This window comes from Physella acuta, unplaced genomic scaffold (genome assembly GCF_028476545.2).
Source record: "Physella acuta isolate Inbredline_101_S28 unplaced genomic scaffold, ASM2847654v3 ptg001442l, whole genome shotgun sequence".
Lineage (NCBI taxonomy): Eukaryota > Metazoa > Mollusca > Gastropoda > Physidae > Physella > Physella acuta.
In genome coordinates this window covers 2,134-25,000 of record NW_026732957.1, presented here as the reverse complement: position 1 = coordinate 25,000, position 22,867 = coordinate 2,134, and the positions used below count along the sequence as shown (strand labels likewise).

Here is a 22,867-nt window from a genome sequence, read left to right as displayed (position 1 = left end):
ATACCCCACACATTACCCCCACCATTTAACTCACACATTACCCCCGCCATATACCCCACATATTACCCCCACACATATACCCCACATATTACCCCCACACATATACCCCACACATTACCCCACATATACCCACACATTACCCCCAACATGTCCCCCACACATTACCCCCACACATATACCCCACACATTACCCCCGCCATATACCCCACACATTACCCCCACATATACCCACACATTACCCCCACCATGTCCCCCACACATTACCCCCACCATGTCCCCCACACATTACCCCACCATGTCCCCCACACATTACCCCCACCATGTACCCCACACAATACCCCCATCATATACCCCCACATTAACCCACCATATACCCCACATATTACCCCCACACATATACCCCCCACATTAGTCTCACCATATACCCCACACATTCATCCCACATGTACTCCACACATTACCCTCACATAAACCCCTCACATTACCCCATATAAACCCCACACCTTACCCCACTTTGTTCCTCACACATTACCCCCACCATATACCCCACACATTCTCCTCACATATACCCCACACATTACCCCCACACATTCCTCCCACATATACCCCCACATTACCCCCACAAATACCCCACACATTACCCCATACATTACCCCACTATGTACCCCACACATTACCCCCACCATGTACCCCACACATTAACCCCCACATACACACCACACATTCCCCTCACACTATATGTCACCCCCAGTTCCAGAGATCCAACAGAACGAGGAAATTGCTGAGAACATCTACAACAACGTGCTCGAGAGAGTCGTCAACGAGTCGCTCAACGACACAGCAGAGGACGAAATATCCCCTGACCTAGATCTACCTGACCCCACGCTAACAGAAGACAACACGGAGTGTATCTACGAAAATGTGAGCATTCATTTTAAACGCTTTACCACACCCAAGTGATGTGACCGAGTTGAATCGCGAATTCTTGTTTTTACTAGGCATGCTGCCCAGCTTCGCTTAGGCTTTCGAAAACATTGAGAATTTGAATGCTTAATTAATTCGACCGAGGATTGGTCTACGACCTCAGGAGTTATGAAGAGGTTCCTCCGTGGACATTTTTTTTTCGATTTATAGCTCATATAAGGCACCGGTCAGTAGAGGTCAGTTTTGACCCCCTCATCGTAGACTTTTCGGCCAACCGGCCCCCGTGTTCTGTCGCCCCAAGGCAAGATCCTGCCAAATTTGAAGCGCCTGCGGCGCCGGGAAGTGCCCTATCGGACACCCGACAATCTAAATCTAGATCTAGAATCCTAATAGAATTTTTTTTAAAGTTTAGCCCGAGCATAATAAAAAAAAAACATTAACCAAGTTGATTTGGTGTGTCTCGAACCCGCACCACCTGCGTGGTTTATAGTACACTAACATCTCCGCTACTTAGGCATCTTAAAATACGGAGAATGAAACACGTATTTTAAAATCTTAACTTACGCGAATATCCTATTCTTTCAAATTAATTTTTTTATCCCAAATTAGCCATTTCCAAACAAAGATTTTGTATAAAATAAATAAACCTTGAAATAGTTTAGTCCTAATATAGAAATTTATTTTTGGAATAGATTTTAGATAAGTTAGAGTCTAAATCTAGATCTTAGCGTCTACGTCTAGTTATTGCGTAGATTTAGATTTAAAATTTATTTTATTTATTTGTATTCTAGATCTAGAGATTCTAGATCTAGAATCCAAATAAATAAAATAAATTTTATGAGTTTAGGCCGGAAAAATTGTATTGTATACATTTCATAGTGTACGTAGATTTAAATCAAATTTGAATGAAATAGTTCATTTCTTTTTATTCTAAACACGGCTGATGACGTCATTAGTTAATGTATAAGCAATAGTGACGTCACAGTTTTATGCGTTCTTTTTCACATCTATTAATGCTTTTCCAGTTGCATAAATACAACTGTTTTTCTACATTCGAATACGCCTTTATTTTTTATTTTTCTTCTTTAAATAAAATTGTGGTTATACATTTAAAACATCTAACATAATATTTTCAACAAAAGTCCGTATAAAGTTCTCCATATATCGCTGCCGTTTCTGACGTGATGTCCGGCGAAAATATTTTGCGGACAGACAGACAGAGAGAGAGAGAGAGAGAGAGAGAAGTGCGCACATTGGTCTTTTATATATTAGGATTCATTTAACTTTTTTGAGCGACTGAGCCTTGCCTTTAGGTCAGGGGTCAGAGGTTTAAAGACACTTTACGTCACAGCGCCTCAAAAAAAAAAAAAATCCCCCTTTCGTAACACTTTTTCATCCTCTAAAAACATACTTGTTTACTCACAAATATATAGCTATTAATAACTGCAACTATAATTATTTAATCGTTATAGAAATGAACAGTTCTTCTTATTGCTTAAAGGGCAGAGGACATGTTGAACAATTCTACATTAAAACTGTATTTTTGTAGACAAAACGAAATAAGTATGACACTCGTGTTAATTTATTATAGCTGTGTATTTTATTTTATTGTTATAGTTTGTTCATTTTTACAGATTTCTTTCAGCATCAAATAAAAAACAGCAAAAAATCTCCGTGCCAAACAATTAATACAAAAATGTATCTACATGTCTAGGTCAAAATCATCAGGTTTTTCCCGGTTCTTGCATAAGAGACATGGTGTAGACAAAGTAGAGTTCATTGTTTCAATGAACGCAGTATAAAATGGGATTGTGTGGTTAGTCCCCTTTACCTTTCCAAACTGAGTCGGGTACCAATTAGAGCTGGGTGGACTCAGGAACTTCCAACAGACTCGACTCTGAGGTTCAAAATCGAGACTCTCGCATTAGCATTTGTAACCTCTTTCATTCAACCACGCATTCCCTTATATGTGTGGTTACATCAATGCTAAAACATTTTTAAAATGTACTCATTTATTAAACACAATACGTATTGAAAATGTATTTTAACTAATTTACATATGGTATTACACATTTGTATCTGTTCAATGTATTTCTTTCACAGACAAAGCAATTAGAGTTAAAACATCCGAACAAGGCTCCCCAGGAGAACGATACTCATGAGGACATCAAACACGACTCAAACCTTACGCCAAACAAAGAGGACATTGATCAGGACCTAGGACATACGCATTACCAAGAGGACACAAAACAGGACCCGGGATATACGCCTAATCAAGAGGACGTCAAACAGGACACAAGCTATACACCTAACCAAGAGGACATGAAACAGGAACCAGGAACTTCACCAAACCAACCTGACCCCGAACAGAGATCAAGACTTACTCCCAATCAACCTGACCCCAAACAGAGCCCACGACTTTCTCCTAAACAACCTGACCCCAAACAGAGCCCACGACTTACTCCTAAACAACCTGACCCCAAACAGAGCCCCGGAAGAACACGCAGTCCCCAAGGATTGGTTTACATTGATGTGGAAATCAACCGTGACACTAAGAAACCGGCAGTAAAGCCGGCACCGGCTAATGAAGAAGTTGAGTATTTCTCAATTGATCTGCTGGCCACGTCACAATCAAATTGTACGAGCGGGGAAGAAGATGATCTTTAGTACAAATAATGATCTTTAGTCCAGATAATGATCTTTAGTCCAGATAAAGCTCCTTTGGCCAGATAATGATCTTTAATCCATATAATGCTCTTTAGTCCAGATAATGATCTTTAGTCCAAATAATAAACTCTAGTCACAAAAACGAACTTTAGTCTAATTGATAAATTTTTAGTCCAGATAATGATATTTACTGCAAATAATGATCTATAATCCAGATAATGATTTTTAGTCCAGTCAATGTCCTTCAGTCCAGATTATGATCCTTAACGAACTTTAGTTCAAACAATGATCTTTGGTCCTGATATTAATCTTTTTACTCCAGTTAATGTTTTTCAGTGCAGATAATAATCCATTAACGAACTTTCGTCCAACCGGTTTTCGCTTTGTCCGACCGAAGATCTTTTGTGGAAACGATGATCTCTTGTTTGAAGAAATGATTTTTAATTTAAAGAATTACCTTCAGTCCCAATAGTGGTATTTAGTTAAAAGTTTACATAATTTAATAAAAAAAATAATGATGTTGAGTACAAATTACCAAATGGTGTTCCATAGTTTAATTGACGATTGTTAGACCGATAGGTGTTCCATAGTCCAAATGCTGATATTATATATCCAATTGATTTTTAGACCAAAAAATCTACTTTAATCCAATGATTCTCTTTAGTAAAGGTGACGATGAATCAATCTAAAAGATAATGTTCAGTGAAAGAAAAATAAAAGTTAAATGAGAAATATATAGACACATGTGGATAAAAACATAACGATTAACATACACAATATACAACGAGTAACATACACACATACACCAACATAGAACAATTAACATACACACATACACCAATAAACAACAATTAACATACACCAATATACAACAATTAACATACACACGTACACCAATATACAGCAATTAACATTCAACAGCATACAACAATTAAAATACACCAACCATATATACAACTCGTTATTCAATGCCCATATGAGTCACTGTCCTGCGATTTTTGCCTGTTGACACAGTCGCAACTACCCAGAGTCCCAGAGGTCACATGACATGTGCAACATGGGGATTGCTCACTAAAGAGATTAATGTGTTACACGATTACAGTATTTCTTCTATACTCCGTATAAAAGTAAAGTAAAAATTAAGTAACCCTTTCAGACCTTGCGGTCAATAGGGTAGGTTAAGTCACATTGTTTCTGTGACATTGGAATGCAAAGGGAAAGACATTTTTCCAGCCATTCCCAGTAATCTTTACTTCCCATAACTTAAGTCATGTATACGTTACAAATGTGCGAACTCACAAAATGTCCTTAAGGACCCGAGCCCGTTTATGTTTGCGTTGTACTTTGATGTGGATAATTCAATTTTTGATGCTCTCTATCAGAAGTACTCGGCATATACCTATGAAATATATATATATGAAAGTGTAATCGAATGTATCTCAAACCGCTTACACGACCCTGGTAGTAAAATAAATGGGAGGAAAAGTGAGTAATTAACAAGACCTATCTCTCGTTTTTCAAGGAGTTGGGTATTGATAACGTATATTGGATTTACGTTATCAATAACGATATTGACCAGGGGATAACGTATATTGGTAAACATTCGCACACTTCTCGTGTATAAACCTTCTTGAGAGTCCCATATTATGTTAAAATAGTTCGTTCGTATCCATTTCATCACCTGTTTTTGTGACCTCGGCATATGAAGGGATATTTTGTTCAGCTTTATGTCCAACGGCCTTTATTTACCCTAACTTATGTCAGGTACTAATCAGAGCTTCGTGGACTCAAGGAAGGGTAACAACTCCTATGTACCGGTAAATACATGCTGAATATCGCATATTTATGCAGATTCTAGTAGTATATTGAAACATATTGCTTTAGTGAACTCACTCTTCTTCTTCTTCGTTCTTAATTGTGAATATGATGGAGGATTCAGACAACAAGTCCAACTTCGTGGACAAACCGGACTGTGGTCTCCAGTTTGGCAGGTGCCCCATATAATTTTTCCCTGAGTGGGGTGGGCTGGGGCCAGTGTCTGACTCGTGCCTGGCTATACAAAGTACATTCCTTGAGTACGTGCTCCGTGTTTTCCGGGGCCTTGCCACAAGGGCACATTTCGCTACACCCAACCTTCAGTTTTCTGTGCATGTGTTGATTTAGTCTGTTGTGGCCTGTTCTGAGTCGAAAGATTATGTATTGTTGTTTTCGTGTTAAATTATAATAGCCGTCGTCTTTTTTGTAGTGAGGGTGTGTGACAGACCACATTTGCGTTTGTTTGTTTTTTATTATTCTTTTTATTTCTTTTGGGTGTAGCGAAATTTCCGGTTGTGGTTTCTTTCCCCTAATTTTTGCCAGCTGGTCTGCGATCTCGTTACCATGTATCTGGCAGTGGCCCGAGATCCACTGCAGCACAATTCTGCTGCAGGTATTTTTTAGCCTCTCTAGTGCTGTCATAAGTGTTTGAATATAAGACTCTGGATTTTTTAGGGATTGCAGGACAGATTTGGCATCTGTAAGAAATACAATCTGACTATTCGGTGATTCAGGGTGTTCTGTCAGGAGGTTTGCTGCATGCGCTATAGCTTCTTTTTCTGCCCTAAAATTGTCGGATAGGCTGCCTGTGGCTATTGCCTTTTCCAGGCTTTCTCCGCTTGGCCATTCAATAAGGACGCTAGCCCCGCCATTTTTTTTGGCATCTTCAGCTGAGCCATCTGTGAAAACTCTAATCCAGGTATTGCTGAGGTACTGATCCTTAATGTGTTTATTTGTTATTTTATATGTTAAATCGATAATCCAATTTAGACTATATTCAAGCTAATAGACTATATTCAAGCTAATAAATCGATCGATCTTTCTTCGCTACAAAATTGTACTATGAAGGCGGATTAGTAGTTGAACCTGAGTGGCACGTATGTAGCGTGGTTAAATCACGTGGTTATTATAACAAATAATTCCAGATGAAGGCTATCTGTTTACTATATTCTTTGACAATTCAATAACAACACTAGATGTGTGGGTAATTTATAAGTATCATGAACATCGCTAACCACCATGTAAAGTGGAAGATTAAATATTGATATAAAACTGGTACTACATTTGAACCATCCAACCATATTGTGAACTAAAGACAAATACGTTTCAGGGATTTATCTACAGGAGCCTTAATGTCGATAGGTAAATTTGTTTTTAAATGTATCAACTTGGGAACAGACAAAACTAAAGTAAACACAACACAAACACAACACAAACGCAACACAAACACAACACAAACGCAACACAAACGCAAAACAAACGCAACACAAACGCAACACAAACGAAACACACACGAAACACAAACACAACACAAACGCAACACAAACGCAGCACAAATGCAACACAAACGCAACACAAACGCAACACAACACAAACACAACAAAAACACACAAAAACACAAACACTATGCAAACAAACACTATGCAAACACAGACGAAAACACAAATGCAAAACACAAACACAAAAGACATCACTCATAAATTTGAATTCACATTTTGCTAATTATATTATAGCAACAATAGTTCCTTCTTGTAGGTCCGTAGATTTTGCTTTCACATTTAAAAAAAATGAAAAACAATAGTTGAATTTATTTTTAAATTACCTCCCTTGGAAAATTACAAAACAGTTCAATTAATTAGTTGTTTCGCCTCTTTTATTATTAAAGTGTATCCACTTTTTCTAGGAATTTAAAAGAAAATGATATTTGACATTGATCAGTTTAATATGTTTTTGCAATTTGCGTATATTTAATATTTTCTTTACGTTATGCAAAAAAGTTAAATTAGTGGCAACTATAAAATAAATTTAAGTTGTTATATAAACAAACCCTATTCTATTACATAAAATAAGACAATGTGTTGCACTGAAAAGCACTGCATGGTGCAAAGTTTACTTTTATAGTTCCAAAATCTATAGCGATGACACGTGGTAGGAAGGAAGGAAGAACTGACACACTACCAGCCCACTTATATTATAGATTAAAGATATTGATAAATATAGCTTTTTTTTGTTCGAACGCTGCATCCCTTATAGAGCTAAACTTCGGCGTGAACATTTTCATGTGTCTTGTCGATGAAGTGTCATTAAAATACTAATGACAGTTGATCTGAAGTTTGTATTACAGAATTTTTTTTCTTACAGAATAGGCCTACATATCTAACTGTAGAACGTAAAAGTTCAACTAGTATGTAAATCTCGAACAGAGGAGAGGGGAGACGCATGCCAGAATAAAACTAATGTTTCCTAACCACAACAATTATTTCTTATTGTTTAAGTGTCCATCGCTACTATGCTATTTATAAAATTAAAAAGAACCACTTGACTGTAAATACTACTTATGTTTATCATTTTATATTATTACAAACCTCTGAATACAAGGGAATCAGAATCAGGTGCAAAACTACTATGCCGCAAGACACAAAAATGGGGGGGGGGGGGGGGCAGGCCGTTTAGGGGCCCACAGACACCATAATATAGTTTTATGGGAAAAAAATAATTTTCTTGCATTTTTGACTCGATGGTTGTTTTGTAAAAAGAATACTGTAGCTGCGGTTGGATTATCTTTATTCTATAGAAACTAGCCCGAGTCCTCTTTCTCCTACAATCAAATACACGCTGTAGTCGGTAAAATTATTTTGAAAATAAACGTAAGTCCATCGCGCGAGAGGCCGCTAGGTATTAAGACTTTTGCTTCTTTATAGCATTGATTAGGGGCCCACAATCCATTTTGATCCTTAATTCGGAACTGATAGACAGAAGCACATGGGCGATTTATTGTCCAATTTAAGTTCTTCTCTGACGCCCACGCGATTTCAGGTCGCTTGGACACTATTGTTCAACTTACAAGGATCGCAATCTCAATACGTTTCTCACAATGAAACCACACCCATAATAATGAAAACGCTATCACAACTTAGTCTAGATAAAACATTGGCCAGGACATCCCGGCCAGTGCTTGCATTGGCCGGCCAATGTACAAAATACGCTCTTAGTGCTAAGTTCTTCGGCCTTTGGCCAAGAGAGCCGGCCAATGCGCACATTGGCCGGCCAATCCGCGCATTGGCCTCTTTTCGGGCTTTGACCGTACTATATATATATATATATATATATATCCTAATATGCCCGTGTGAGCATTTCTCTCTCTCTCTCTCTCTCTCTCTCTCTCTTTCCGCAAAATATTTTCGCCTGATATCACGTCAGAATCTTCAGCGATATATGGAGAAATCGATACGGAGTTTTGTTGAAAATAATATGGTAGATGTTTTAAATGTATAACCACAATTTTATTTAAAGAAGAAAAATAAAAAATAAAGGCGTATTCAAATGTAGAAAAACAGTATTAATTATGCAACAGGAAAAGAGTTTATAGTTGTGAAAAAGTACGCATAAAACAGTGACGTCACTAATATTTATACATTAATTACTGACGTCATCTGCCGTGTTTAGGATAAAAAGAAATGAATCATTTCATTCAAAGTTGATTTAGATCTTTAAAATGTATGCAATACAATTTTTCCGGCCTAAACTTATAAAATTTATTTTATCTATTTTGATTCTAGATCTAGATTGTAGGGGTCATCCATAAATGACGTCACACTCGTAGGGGGGAGGGGGGTCCGTAATTTTGTGACGATGTGTGATAAGGGGGAGGGGGGGGGGTTCAGATGTTGCGACGTCATATTTTTGCATTATAAAAAAGCAATGTTAGAAAACGAATTTTAGACGTAATTTCGCGTTTTAGATAACTGTTTTAATAAATTGTAATAGTTTAGACAAGATTTTGGAAAAATATCGATGTTTTAAAAAAATTCAACTGCAATTTTGAGGGGGGTTGTAGGTTGAGGTGTGACGTCATTTTTTTTGGGGGGGGGGGTCTGACTTTTTGTGACAACGTGTGACGGAGGGGAGGGGGGAGGTAAAAATCGTCAAAAAAAGCGTGACGTCATTTATGGATGACCCCCTAGACTAGATCTAAATCTACGCAAAAACTAGACGTAGACTCTTAGTCGCTAAGATCTAGATTCTAGATTTAGACTCTATCTACTCTAGAATCTATTCCAGAAATGAAATTTTTTTAAAAACTATTTAAGGCCTTAATTGTTTTATAGAAATCTGTGTTTGTTTACCTATGGAACTGGCTAATTTGGGTTACAAAAATTAAATGGAAAGAATAGGCATATTCACGTAAGTTAAGTTTTTTTAGATATGCCTTTCATTCTCCGTGTATTATAAGGTGCATAAATAGGTGAGATGATAGTGTGCTTAATACCATGCAGGTGGTGCGCGATCGAGACACATGAAGTCAAATTTAATTTATTTTTTTTATATGTGAATCTTCCGATTCTAGACTATAAAGAAAGGAACTACTTCACTCAAATTTGATTTGGTTCTAGATCTGTAGATCTATTCATCAAGACGTACGCTATGAAATATATACAATTTTATCGGTCAAACTAATACAAATTACGTAAAAACAACGTAATTACTATTGAATAGCCAGATTTTTTTAGTCACTGAATCAGTGTGTGTCTGTGTTATGTTAATGTGTCGGATTTTTAGCTAATTAGTTATTATTTTTGCTTTGTCACTACTATCGTTCAGCGTGTAGTAAAACACATTGCGTTTTGACCTATAACTATTTCATAAATTATTTTTCTCAAACAAGTACATTTTAAAAATATATAGGCCTATAATTCATGTTAAACGGGTACCGATGGCTAGTATATATATATATATATATATATATATATATATATATATATATATATATATATATATATATATATATATATATATATATATATATATATATATATATATATATATAAAGCAATGTATGTTTGTATGTGTGTGTGTGTGTGTGTGTGTGTGTGTGTGTGTCTTTTGCATTACTACACCTCTCATCACACCGCCGTGAAACTTTGGGAAGTTGTTGTGAATATTCCGTTAAAAGGTTTCTGCGGAATAAAAAAATTCAAATTCGCAAGGGTGGCGCCCCAGCAGGGCACAATTTGTTTTTTCTCTATATACGGTATATGAAATAAAAGTCGATTTTGGTTCGACATCGTTCATCCGATAGCCATAAGACTTTGCGGCGTTCATAATAATACTCTTTAAAAAAGTAATTTTTAATTTTGGAAGGGCGGCGCCACGGGAGGGTGCGATTTTCCTTTATATACGGTATCTATATATATAATTCTCTTCTGGGAGACGCTAGAAAACAAGCTGTAAACGCGCTCCCTACCATCCCCATCCCTACATGGTCTTAGTGAGCTGTGGTTCACGCTATGTTTACCTACGTGGAGTCGGGTTTAGTGACGGCTATTAGGGGCAGATAATTTAGTTTGAAACGATTTTAAACATTGGGGGGATAGGAGGAAAGGGGGGGGGGGGGTTATGGTCTTTAACGAGCTACTTATAGTGTTTTAAAGAAATATTTTCAGTGTCAGCGTTGGTACTGTCGAATTCACAAATTATGAATTACTGAAAAGTAGAAAAAACAACAACTAAATAGCGGTGTATGTTATGCCGCGGGCCGGCTCGTATAAAAATAATAAAAGTGAATTGCAGTGACACCGTTCATCTGATAAGCATTAAACTTTGGGGAGTTCATTATAAAACTCTAGGGAAGGGTTCTAAAAAATCATTTTTGATTTCGCAAGGGTTACGCCACAGGAGGGTGCGATTTTTCTCTATATACGGTATAGAGAAGGTTTCAGGCGTGGTAAGGGGAATATCAGTGGGTGGTGGTTTGGAAGGAGGGAATTTAATTTTGAATTGGCAGCCCTCCCCCGGTAGGATGTGATTTGGCGCCGTGGTCTTTCCCGTAAGCGCTAGGCGACTACTTTCGGTTTAAACAGTGTGATAGACAATGAATAGGATAGGGCGTTACAAAAGCTCACAAAATTGAATAAGACGTGTCCACCTGCGCCATGGTAGGGTGCGATTTGGCTGCAGAAAAAAAATTCTGTTTTGGCCCTCAAAGGCTGAGGGCCATGTAACACGTTTTATTTTAATAATCAGAAAAATTAACAAAGGTTAGATTATTAAATGGGATGTTTCATTTTGTCCATAACAAAATTCAACAGTGTCCCCCCCTCCTGAAAAAGGTCTACAACCCCCCGAAAATTTCACCCCCCGGAGAAAAAAGTCTGGAAGAAACACTGTTCGCACGTTTTGAACAGTAACGTGGTATAGTTATTGTTACTTTATTTTTTTGTAAATTTGTTTTCATTTTTACAGGCATAAAAAAGAACTTCTACATTGGTCAGAATACAATAGGGTATCACATTACGTTTTTTCCCAAATTTACATACCAGGTACAAAGGGGTGGAGGCGGAGAGAGGGAGGGGGAGGGCTCACTTAATCGACCCATCGCCATCCACCTCAGGTAAAACAATCTCCAGGCGACCGTAGTTCTCTTCCCTGCACATAACAACTAGGTGTGACACTAATGTCTTCCTATAAAATACAGTACTGTTCAAGTTCAGATGGGGAGGGGGGGGGGGGGTTAACTCACTAGGTCTAACATCAACCGTGAACTCAGTTGTAACAATAAAAGATGGTGAACTTTGACCTTTAAGTTTTTTTCCAATTTAATTAAACTGTGAACTCTGTCCGACCCGTTAGGGTAATGGAAACTGGAACCTCTTTTGTTGAGCTTGGCATATCACCCCCCCCCCTCCCCACTTCCGGTATGTCCCCAAACTATATCTTCCTCCCCGAAATCCCATTCGGAATTACATTTGTTGAGTCAGTCATCCTTTTGGATTTATTCGCTTAGAGTCTACTCAAGAGTTCAAAATTTTTATTGATTTCAAACCCTCCACCATTATCCAGGCTTCAGACTTTTCAGATAGACAAAGTAATCCTAAAGGCTCGTTCATCAGGCCTATATGTCAAAAAATTGCTTGCTGGAGAAAAAACGACAATTTGCCATTTCAGCAAGAGCCGGACTTTTAATTAGATTCAGTCTTGTTTTTTTTTAAAATACTATTGAATATGTCTCGTAACTATCCTAGTGGAGCAAAAAAACGCGAATTATCGGTGAAAAAAAGAAAGATCGAAGCTGAGCTTGCTGAAAAATCTACAAAACTGCTCTCCTTTTTCAAACCAACTTCGAGTACCAAGGAAAATAGTCACGTAGAAAAGGGATCTGCTATTGAATCACACACCTCCGGGGTTAAAGATGTAGAGCAGGCTCCTACTTTAAAACAATGTGATTTGAAAGATGATACAGCAAAACCCCTTGAAGATAGTCATGCTATATACGACCTTCATTTTTTGGCCAGAGCAGGAGAAGTTGTCAGAGGCATTTAGAAACTATTGGATTCAACGTGGTACCACACCATGTCAAAACAAAAACGGGGACTTTAAAGAATCGGTCATACAGTTAGAAAGAGAGTCACAACGTCGGTTCTGCACCATTTCTTTATTCACACGTGTCCATGCACGAACAGGAGAAAAATTTGAAAGAAATTGGTTGTGTTATTCCAAAACAAGCGGGTGTGTTTATTGTTTTGTGTGTAAGCTGATGTCACCTATAACTAACAAAATGACATCAGGGTTCAAACAATGGAAAAGTGCACATAAAGTGCTATCTAGGCATAAAAATTCAAAACAACACATTGATTCATTGGCAGCGATGTGTTCACGAAAATCTACTGGTCAGATTGACATGAAACTTGTTACGCAATATGAAAGTGAAATTCAGTACTGGAGACAAGTACTTCACAGAATCGTGAGTGTGGTACAGTTTCTTTGTATTCGTGGTCTTCCGTTCCGGGGCAGAACTGAAGAGGTTGGTTCTCCAAACAATGCGAATCATCTCGGGTTGCTGGAGCTGTTAAGTCAGTACGATACCTTTCTAGCAGAACATATGCGGATACACGCCAACAAAGGACGTGGACATACATCCTACATATCTTCAACAATATGTGAGGAGATGATTGAACTTATGGGTCAAAAGGTTTTGTCTGTAATTGTAGATGAAATAAAGACAGCGAAATATTTTTCTATATCTGTAGATTCGACTCCAGATGTTTCACATGTTGATCAACTCACCATCGTTATTCGCTATGTACAAGACACCGGACCTATTGAGCGCTTCTTAAAATTTGTACCAATGTTTTCACACACTGGTTCGGAAATAGCTAATTTAATACTTTAGTTGGAAGAAAATGGAATTGACATTAAAAATTGTCGCGGTCAATCATATGACAACGCGTCCAACATGAGTGGCAAGTATAACGGCGTTCAGGCTAAAATCCGGGAGAAGTGTGACGTAGCATTGTATGTACCGTGCACAGCACATTCACTCAATTTAGTTGGGAGCTGCGCAGCTGAGTGCTGCCCCACGTCAGTTGGGTTTTTTAATCTCCTTCAGAGCCTTTACTCTTGGTTTTCTGCATCTACTCATCGTTGGCATATACACAACAAGCACATGAATGGATTGCCTGTTGCTAAAGCTTTGTTGGAAACCAGATGGTCTGCTCGACATGATGCTGTTAAGGCTTTAAATAGAGGATATAAGGAAAATATATCGGCTTTGGAGGAGTTAGCAGCCGATGAAAATCAACCTCATAAATGTAGAACTGAAGCTGAAGGATATCTTAAAAGTTTACAAAAACTAGAAACAGTAATATTATTGGAGGTATGGGATACAATTTTAGAGAGATTGCAAAAAACAAATATATCTCTTCAAGTAAAAGGTTTATCTCTTAATACAGCAGTTAATTTGTTAAAATCTGTTCTTCTTTTTATTGAAAGTCAACGTAATGAATCCGCTAGCTTCGAATCAAAAGGAAAAATTAAATGTATAGTCAAAGACTACACATATTCCAACAGACGACCACTAAAGAGGAAGCGACAATTTGACGAAAGCAAAGTTTCAAAAATGCAACTTTCTCCTAGAGAAAAATTTATGACTGAAGTATTCATCTGTGTGATCGACCACCTAACAACAGCTCTACATCATCGATTAGATTCCTATAAAACTGTTCAAGAAATGTTCGATTTCTTCAGTGACCTGACCAACCTTAGCACTGGTGACATTACAGAAGCAGCTACAAAACTAATTAACAAATATCCCGATGATTTTGAAGAATGTTTTTCATCGGAGTTGATTCAATTCGCCGAGCTGTTTAAATCAATTCATGGGGGAAAAGAGCAAAACGTCTACAATGATAGCATTAAATTGGAAATGTTTATGTTTTTAAATAGATTCAAGTGCATTCAGAGCTTTCCAAATGTGCACATTGCTCTTCGAATTTATCTGTGTATGATGACGTCTAAATGCAGCGGAGAGCGCTCATTTTCCCAAATGAAAAAGATTAAAAGCGATCTTAGAAGCACTATGGGACAGCAGAGACTTAGTATGATCTCACTTATGAGCATAAAAAATGACAATGTAAGCTCACTAAATTATACAGAACTAATAGAAGGGTTTGCTATCAGGAAAGCGCAAATGTTCCCTATAAAAGTCACTTGGTCTTTAGTTCTAAGTAAAAACAAAAACTGTAATAAATTTTAATGTAAGTATTTATAATTTATTTTGTGTTATTAAATAAATAATTGTCACTTTAAATATTCTTAAGTCTCAATGTAATTTAACATTACATTTAATGTAACATTTTTTGTCTATGCCATGGCTTCTGTTAACATTTAGCTTATTCCATTCAAACTATATATATATATATATATATATATATATATATATATATATATATATATATATATATATATATATATATATATATATATATATATATATATATATATATATATATATATATATATAGTTTAGAGGGCCCCGGAAAAAGTTTCAGCCAGGGGCACCGCACAAGCTTAATCCGCCCCTGCTAATACTATTTTGTTTGCATGCACCTACGACAAACTTTGTTACTCGTTGACCGCTGTCGTTTATATAAGTAATTGTCAGCTGAGTACTGAGGTGTGATCGATTCATAACTATTGAATTTAGATGCCAGTTGGAGGGCATGTCTCTGCCATCAAAGCGGGCGGCTACCTTTGTACCAAGGTGTGTCTTTATATTGCTATTTCATTCCCTTTTATCTAGTTTCTTCCACCTGACATTGTAGGATTGTTTAATGATTGACAAGCACACCTACGTTGTCTATTTTAAAAATTATTTACTCTTTACATACTATATTAGTAATTTATTTTTAGAATGTTTATTTCAATATGACAAATTTATGCGGCAAACATGTCTTACAATTCTTATTTAGGCGTATAAAGAATATTAAGTATAGTAACAATACCATATGCCAGTCAATGAAAAAAAAGTTCAGATCAACTAAAATCATCCGACACACTATTAAAATTTTGCAGTGAGATATTTTGTCTTAACTAATTTGTCTTATATAATTTGTCTAGTATATCATTTGTCCTGATATATTTTGTCCTGAGATCATTTGTCCGTGAAATATTTTGTCGGCGATATTTTGTCTGAGATCATTTGTCCTGAGATTATTTGTCTAATCACTCTATTTGTTGACCTACAGCATATGTAGGTATTGATAGCATACGAAGATCATTAAACATTCTCGAAATTATGGTGTTTTATCTTTTCTCTCTTTAGCCTCTAAAGAGCAATTTCTTCACATGCGCATTCTTTCCAACATTACAATAATATGTAGTTCAGCCGCCAAATGTTAAAAAACAACACTCTTAAAACAGCGGTATCACATTTAGGGTTTACAAGATTCACTACATTTGCTGCTAACATTTTGTGTTCTTCCAAACTTTCTTTAAATGTATTCCATCGCTTTACATGATGCAACACACAGATATGATCCATTTAAGGGGGCAGTATCACCCAGACTAAGGGAGGGAAACAAAAACTATCACCAAAAAAAAACTATTTGACATACACATGTCAAAATTTTACAGCAGTAGTAACGTTTCTTCTGCTATAATACAGTATATAAATTGTAGGGTATATGTGTGGCAATAAATTTTCAAAAAATTATTTTGTTAATATTTTATAACATTTTGATTTTTTTGTAAACAATTTTTTGAAACCATAAGTAAAGTACTTAAAATTTGGTATAAACATTCCTTGCGTTAATGGCTATGGCCGGAACTAAAATAATAGTATTCTAATGACAGATAAATTTTTTAGAAAATTTCAAAGTTCAATTATTTTGGTCTAACTTTGAAAAATTCTAAAAATTTTAAAATTTGTCACAATGGATATCTCCTAGTTCCGGCCATAGGCTACCCAGTTATGCATCCCCTAGAGTATCTTCAGCAGGATGGGCCTAAATGTTGGTAAACCACAGCCTAAAATTACTTAGTAAACTTTTTTTGGTAAAATTATTTATAAAAAGTGTTTGCATCATACGTTAACTTTCTTTTATGTGCTGTTTTATAGCTCCTTGATATTTACTATTATGGTAAAAAATTTATGTGTGTAGGTATAATAGTTTTTTTTTGGCAAATTTTTTTGTCAATTTTCAAATGTCTGGGTGATACTGCCCCCTTAAGGATTTAGAAAGCGCAAGGGTAATAGCCCATGGTAAGGGTTACGATGGTGGGGGATAATTTATAGGGGTAATGCAAGTACCATACTCGCGCCAGTGTAAAGCAGTTCTTCGATACCAAATACACTCGCAATACACCATAGAATACACCGAAAATCCTAAAGCTTTAATGATGCACATACAAATAAAATACAGTACAAATATAGCAGATGCTACTTTCATCCAAATACGTTAAAATGTATCAATGTGTGGGTAGTCTAAGCATGTCTAAAACATTTTAATGAAGAAAAATAGACTAAAAATTTGTAATAAGCAAAAAATTATAAAAATCCATCATGTCATATGCACAAAAGGAAGACTACAATAACGAGCTGTGTATTAAAGTTCAAACCTTTACAAGGAACAATGTCTGAAGTCTAATATCAGGTCCTCAAAAAAATCTACATTACTTTATTTGTATTTAGGCACGGCATACTGGTGTTCTCCATTTTTATGTGTTGTTATCTGGGGTATTATATAATGATGTGTCGTCGTAGATGGTATTCACAATGTCTGAGTTAAGATCATCATAGTTTGTCGAGTGGCTGGTTTGATATGGTGGTACGTGCTCTGATAATGTATCGTATAGTAGCTCTTGATGAATGGCGCCACAAAAATTAGAATTATTTGCAAAATCATTAAGTTCATCTTCTATCATATCGTAATGATTTTCGTTCGCTTGATTTGTTGGTGCTTGATTTGAGATTTGAACCGACTGACGTCTGTGAATTTCTGTTGTCGTGTTGTTTCCAGCTTCTATTTTAGGCACTAAACCTGACTGTGTTTGTGATACTAAATCTTGCCTAGCCCGTACTGTCATGTTATCTCTAGCATCTAACTGAGGCACTAAACCTGACTGTGTTTGTGATACTAAATCTTGTCTAGCCTGTACTGTCGTGTTGTCTCTAGCATCTAACTGAGGCACTAAACCTGACTGTATTTGTGATACTAAATCTTGCCTAGCCTCTGCTGTCATCAAGTATCCATCATTGTCAGTAGGAAGTGTCAAGATGTGTAACTGATCTTCCAGCACTGTTTCTTCTGTTGTCTTTGGTTCAGTTGTGTGCTGACAACCAAGGCAGACTTCTTCTAAAATTAACATTAACAACTTTTTATTATTTTTAATTACTTGTATCCATCTCGTGATAAGATATTTTTACGATCAGTAGAGTACACACAGTACTGCTATGGATTAAATTTGATAACATACCTACGTTTAAGAGAAGCTCATTGATAAAAAAATCTGTCATCTTTATGAATATTTATGAGGGGTTTTAATTTTGGAATCCAAAATTAATAAATATAATCATAAGCATTCAATTAAAAGAAAAATAAAGCATTCTATTCAAATGCATTTAAAATGTGCTTTTAATAAGAACTAACAAATTTAGCATCTAGTCTGTTAAACTATTCACAATCAGCATACAAAAAGCTCAAATTGTTTTATAACATCAAATAAAAACCCTTCCCGATTTACAAGTAGTCTAAACTTTTTTTTTTTAAATAGCTAATTGCTATAACAACATCTTTCAATTCTAAAAATAGAACTGTCTAATAGTTTGACACATTCAGGAAATGTTGTTTATAAATTTAATTTTTATCAAATAATTTTTTTTTATAAAAGAAAGTTTGTATAATATACAATATAATGATTATACATAGTATACTTTTACCCAAGCTTTATAAAATTCATGCAAATAAATGGATTCATAAGAAATATACATGTATATCCTCTTCCATCACTTAAGATTATTTTTAAATACACACGTTCCTAAACACAAAACTGAGCAAACATCTGTGATTTTCATTACCAGGACTACAGAAAGGATGAATTTGTTACTTCTAGTGGTTCTGACTTTACGGAAATAATCCATCTGTAACTACTATTAATTCTGACATAAAGAAGTATTAGCTCTGAGATAAAGTGATTCTTCTAGCTTATAATTTAGAAATATCTCCCCAATTCCAAATAAAACTTTCCATGAATAATATTTTTAATTTATGATAGATGTTCAGAAGAGGTAACTAAATTTCAATATCCTTTAAAGTAACCAGATCAGTTATGTTTATTAACTGAAAGTTGTGTTAAATTAGTTTTGTATGAAACTAATTAATCTTAAAAAAAACCCTGCAATAAACTTTTTATAAGAATGTTAAAGTTAAAAATAATAATGTAAGAGAGCTCTTAGAATTACCAGTTTTTAGTGTGGCGAGCTGATGTGTCTCCCACTCTTTGTTTAGACCTTGGAAGGATCGATTCTTGTAAATTATCACAATAATACAGATCCCAATGATAGCAGCATAGAAACCACCAATCATTCCAACGATGCCTTCATGTGGAAACTTGTAGAAAGCAAATGGATTGCTTGATCCATAACCATTCTCATAATTAGTATCAGACCCAGCTTAAAGTAGTTCAACAAGTTATTGATAAATAAAAATTAGTTCATGAAATCTACAAAAAACTGCATAATTTTCCTAAATCAACAGATATTTTACTTAACTTTCAGTTTTACAGATATTTTTTTTTTAAGTTTTTGTATATTTATTGTTTTTTTTTTTTTTTTTTTTTTTTTAAATTTGTATGCCTTTCAAAAAACCTTTAATTTTGATGCAATTTTCTAAAAATTGGTTTAGTAAAGAAATTTTTAAAACTAACTCTAGTTTACTCAAAATATTTTAGCCTTACGTTAAAAAAAAATCATAAAAACGTTTAATAACAAGCTTTTATTTACAAATGCACTAAAAAGTAGAAAATAAACTATAGATTACTATTTAAATAACTAGAAAGAAAAGCGTGGGTCTCTTCCTAAACATTAGTGAAGGTATCCAATAGATACTAAAGTGACCCACGCTTTTCTTTCTAGTTATTTAAATAGTATTCTATAATATATTTTCCACTTTTTAGTGCATCAGTACATAAAAGCTTGTTATTAGAAGGTTTTTATGAATTTTTTTTAGTACTTTACATATTTTTATTTACATTAGAGTTTAATGACTAAAAACCATTGCGCGCCGATTGAAACGTGATGACGTGCTATTGAACGTGATGACGCATGTGGTGCGGTTCGATAGAAATGCCTACTAATTCGGTCCAAATTTTAATTAATTCATAAAAACATAATTAGGCATCCAATTACGTCAAATTTAATGTCACGATGCATTGTTTTCATGTCTTGACCCACGTGACAAGTGTGAATGGTATCGGTCAAGTAAAAGTGTCCGAATTTTCATTCCTGCGTTTCGATCTAGACTGACGACTGACGACAGAGGAAGTGAGTTAAATAAAAGCTTGCAATAAAAGCTTTTAAAAAAATTCATAGAAAAACTTTTTAATAACAAGCTTTTATGTACTAATGCACTAAAAAGTAGAAAATAAATTATACACTACTATTTAAATTACTATAAAAAAAGCGTGGGTCACTTTAGTACTTTAGTACCTATTGGATACCTTTACTAATATTTGAGAAGAGACCCACGCTTTTCTTTATAGTAATTTAAATAGTAGTGTATAATTTATTTTCTACTTTTTAGTGCATTTGTACATAAAAGCTTGTTATTAAAACGTTTTTTATGAATTATTTTTCAGTACTTGACATGTTTTATTTACAATAGTGTTACATGACTAAAAACCATTGCGAGTCTATTGAACGTGATGGCGCAGCTATTGAACCTGATGGCGCAGCTATTGAACGTGATGACGCGTGTGGTGTGGTTGGATAGACATGCCTACTAATTCGGTCCAAATTTTAATTAATTCATAAAAAATTAATTAGGCATCCAATTAAGTCAAATTTAGTTTCAGATTGCATTGTCTTCATGTCTTGACCCACGTGCCAACTGTAAATCGTATCGGTCAAGTAGAACTGTCCGAATTTTCACTCCAGCGTTTCGATCTAGACTGACGACTTACGACTGACGACTGGCGACAGACAGAGGAAGTGAGTTAAATAAAAGCTTGTAAAAATACGTAAAAATACAAATATTTACAACATATATTTTCAAAGATAAAAATAAAAGCTAGGAAAAATGAACTAGTGACCTCTGACTGGATAAATTTTGATTTCAATATCAAAGTTGTAGCTGTTGACGTTTGGACGGGTCATGATGAATGTTGCTGTGTTCCCTGAGGTTAAAAATCTTTTCTGGAACTGATTTTGACTTGAGCGACAGTCATGTGACATCTGGAATGAAAGAAAGACAAGTCACATTTAAAAATAAGGACAGCCATTTGACAAAAGAAACAAATATAATTTGTGAATTCTGTTTGCTCCATAACCATTCTCAAAATTAGGATAATTAGCTGAAAGTAGTTCAACAAGATATTAAAAGCTTGAACTTGCGTTATGAAATTATTGTTTAAATAAAATTAAAAATGTGAATTGAAATGTTGAAGTAAATATTTAAAATGTGTATACATGATTAAACCCACCAGCAAAATCTGGGCACCATCCCCATCATAAATTGCCACCTGTGTAGTACAGTCAAGAATATTCATTGCTTTCACTTCAATATCAAGGACAGTTCCTTCAAACTGACTGGTGGATCGCAGTACAATGGTACAAGTTGCTGGGCCCAGCCTTTGTGAGGAGAGGTCATTGCCCCTGATGGTGGCTTCAAGCCCATACAGCTCTCTGATAGGACCATTGCAGTCACTGTTGCTGTCAAAGTAAACTTTAAGAAAAATTTGCATTAAAGTTTATTAGCAAATAATTGATGATTGGTATTGAAAATTACTACTTAATTAGCAATGTATAATATATAGGGCTTACTTAAACAGGGTTGCTTTCATCAATCCAATAAACTTTTAAAATGTACAATAAAAAGTGATACATTTATAGTGCAGGTTTGTACCAAGTAAATTTCCAAAGAGTGCTATTACTATGATTTTAAAATTGCGAAAAAAAAGTCCTAAAATAAGGGAAGCAACTTAAAATAGACTGATAAAAAATTAACGATTATCGGTCCTAGTTATGTCATTCTATTTATCGTAAGCCAAATACAATTAAGTGTTAAGAGATTAGCTTAGCCTACTTACACGTATTGGCGTTAATATTGCTGTTGATTGGGTCATTATTGGTCAGCGCCGGGTTATTCTGACCGACGACTAGTTGAGCCAGCAGTAGAAAAACCAGGCCCACCGCTACGCGCAGGTTGTGGGATAGACGCCGCCTCATGGCGTCGTTACTTCAACATTCGATTCTACATAAGATTTCTGGAAAAAATGTCAAATTACACTGTGAACCAGTTATTTAAGACAAAAAAATGTAAAACGAACAAATATGACATTGTCTAAAACGACAACGAACACAAAAACGCGACATGAACACGTAGTCAACGTGGGAAAAACTATTTTCTAAGGCACAAGAGATGGGGAGACGAAGGCGGCGGTGTTGTTTGAAGCTAAGACTTGCATAATAAGACAGCCACACAATATCCAAAATGCTGCTTGAGAAAAAAAAACCACAGGCAATACACCCTAAAGCAACAGTATTTGTCTTCGGCTAAAGAAGTCAGTAGCAGGGGATAGACACAGTACACACTGATCGCTTGCATTATTGTGATGTATAGCATTTATTTTCTACTTTTTAGTTCAATCAGAAAACGTGGGTTTTTTAAAACTTTTTTAATAATTATTATTTTCTACTTTTTAGTCTTTGTCTGTTTGCATTCAAATCTTGCTATCGATTTTATCTTTT

General features: G+C 35.5%; 3 protein-coding genes across 4 annotated transcripts in view; 2 read left to right on the top strand and 1 right to left on the bottom strand.

Moving 5' to 3' along the window:
* The window catches only part of LOC131927888 (uncharacterized), a 23,664-nt gene extending 19,422 nt beyond the window's left edge, over window positions 1-4,242 (top strand). The window contains exons 18-19 of the mRNA XM_059283758.1: window positions 752-921; window positions 3,028-4,242. Of these exons, the coding sequence (XP_059139741.1) occupies window positions 752-921; window positions 3,028-3,591 (734 nt within the window). The 3' untranslated portion in view covers window positions 3,592-4,242. The remainder of the gene's footprint in view (window positions 1-751; window positions 922-3,027) is intronic.
* A 9,616-nt stretch (window positions 4,243-13,858) lies between these two features.
* Window positions 13,859-15,742, top strand: LOC131927881 (uncharacterized). The gene is made up of 2 exons (XM_059283750.1): window positions 13,859-15,034; window positions 15,704-15,742. The coding sequence occupies exons 1-2, from the start codon at window positions 13,859-13,861 to the stop codon at window positions 15,740-15,742; spliced, it is 1,215 nt and encodes a 404-aa protein (XP_059139733.1).
* Window positions 15,743-17,380: 1,638 nt separating this feature from the next.
* On the bottom strand, window positions 17,381-22,383 carry LOC131927886 (uncharacterized; the record flags this gene model as incomplete). Of its 2 annotated transcripts, XM_059283757.1 has the most annotated exon segments (6): window positions 17,381-17,942; window positions 18,099-18,257; window positions 19,364-19,573; window positions 21,211-21,352; window positions 21,601-21,842; window positions 22,207-22,383. In XM_059283757.1, coding segments are annotated over 6 exon segments (1,215 nt in total). In that variant the 3' UTR covers window positions 17,381-17,619.
* Window positions 22,384-22,867: the final 484 nt, after the last annotated feature.

Excerpts from the sequence above, each read along its gene's own strand:
- LOC131927881 (XM_059283750.1), top strand. The coding sequence starts at position 13,859 with ATGAGTGGCAAGTATAACGGCGTTCAGGCTAAAATCCGGGAGAAGTGT. Across the intron at positions 15,035-15,703 it reads TGAGCATAAAAAATGACAAT|TTTCTTCCACCTGACATTGT; the intron begins GTAAGCTCACTA and ends CCTTTTATCTAG.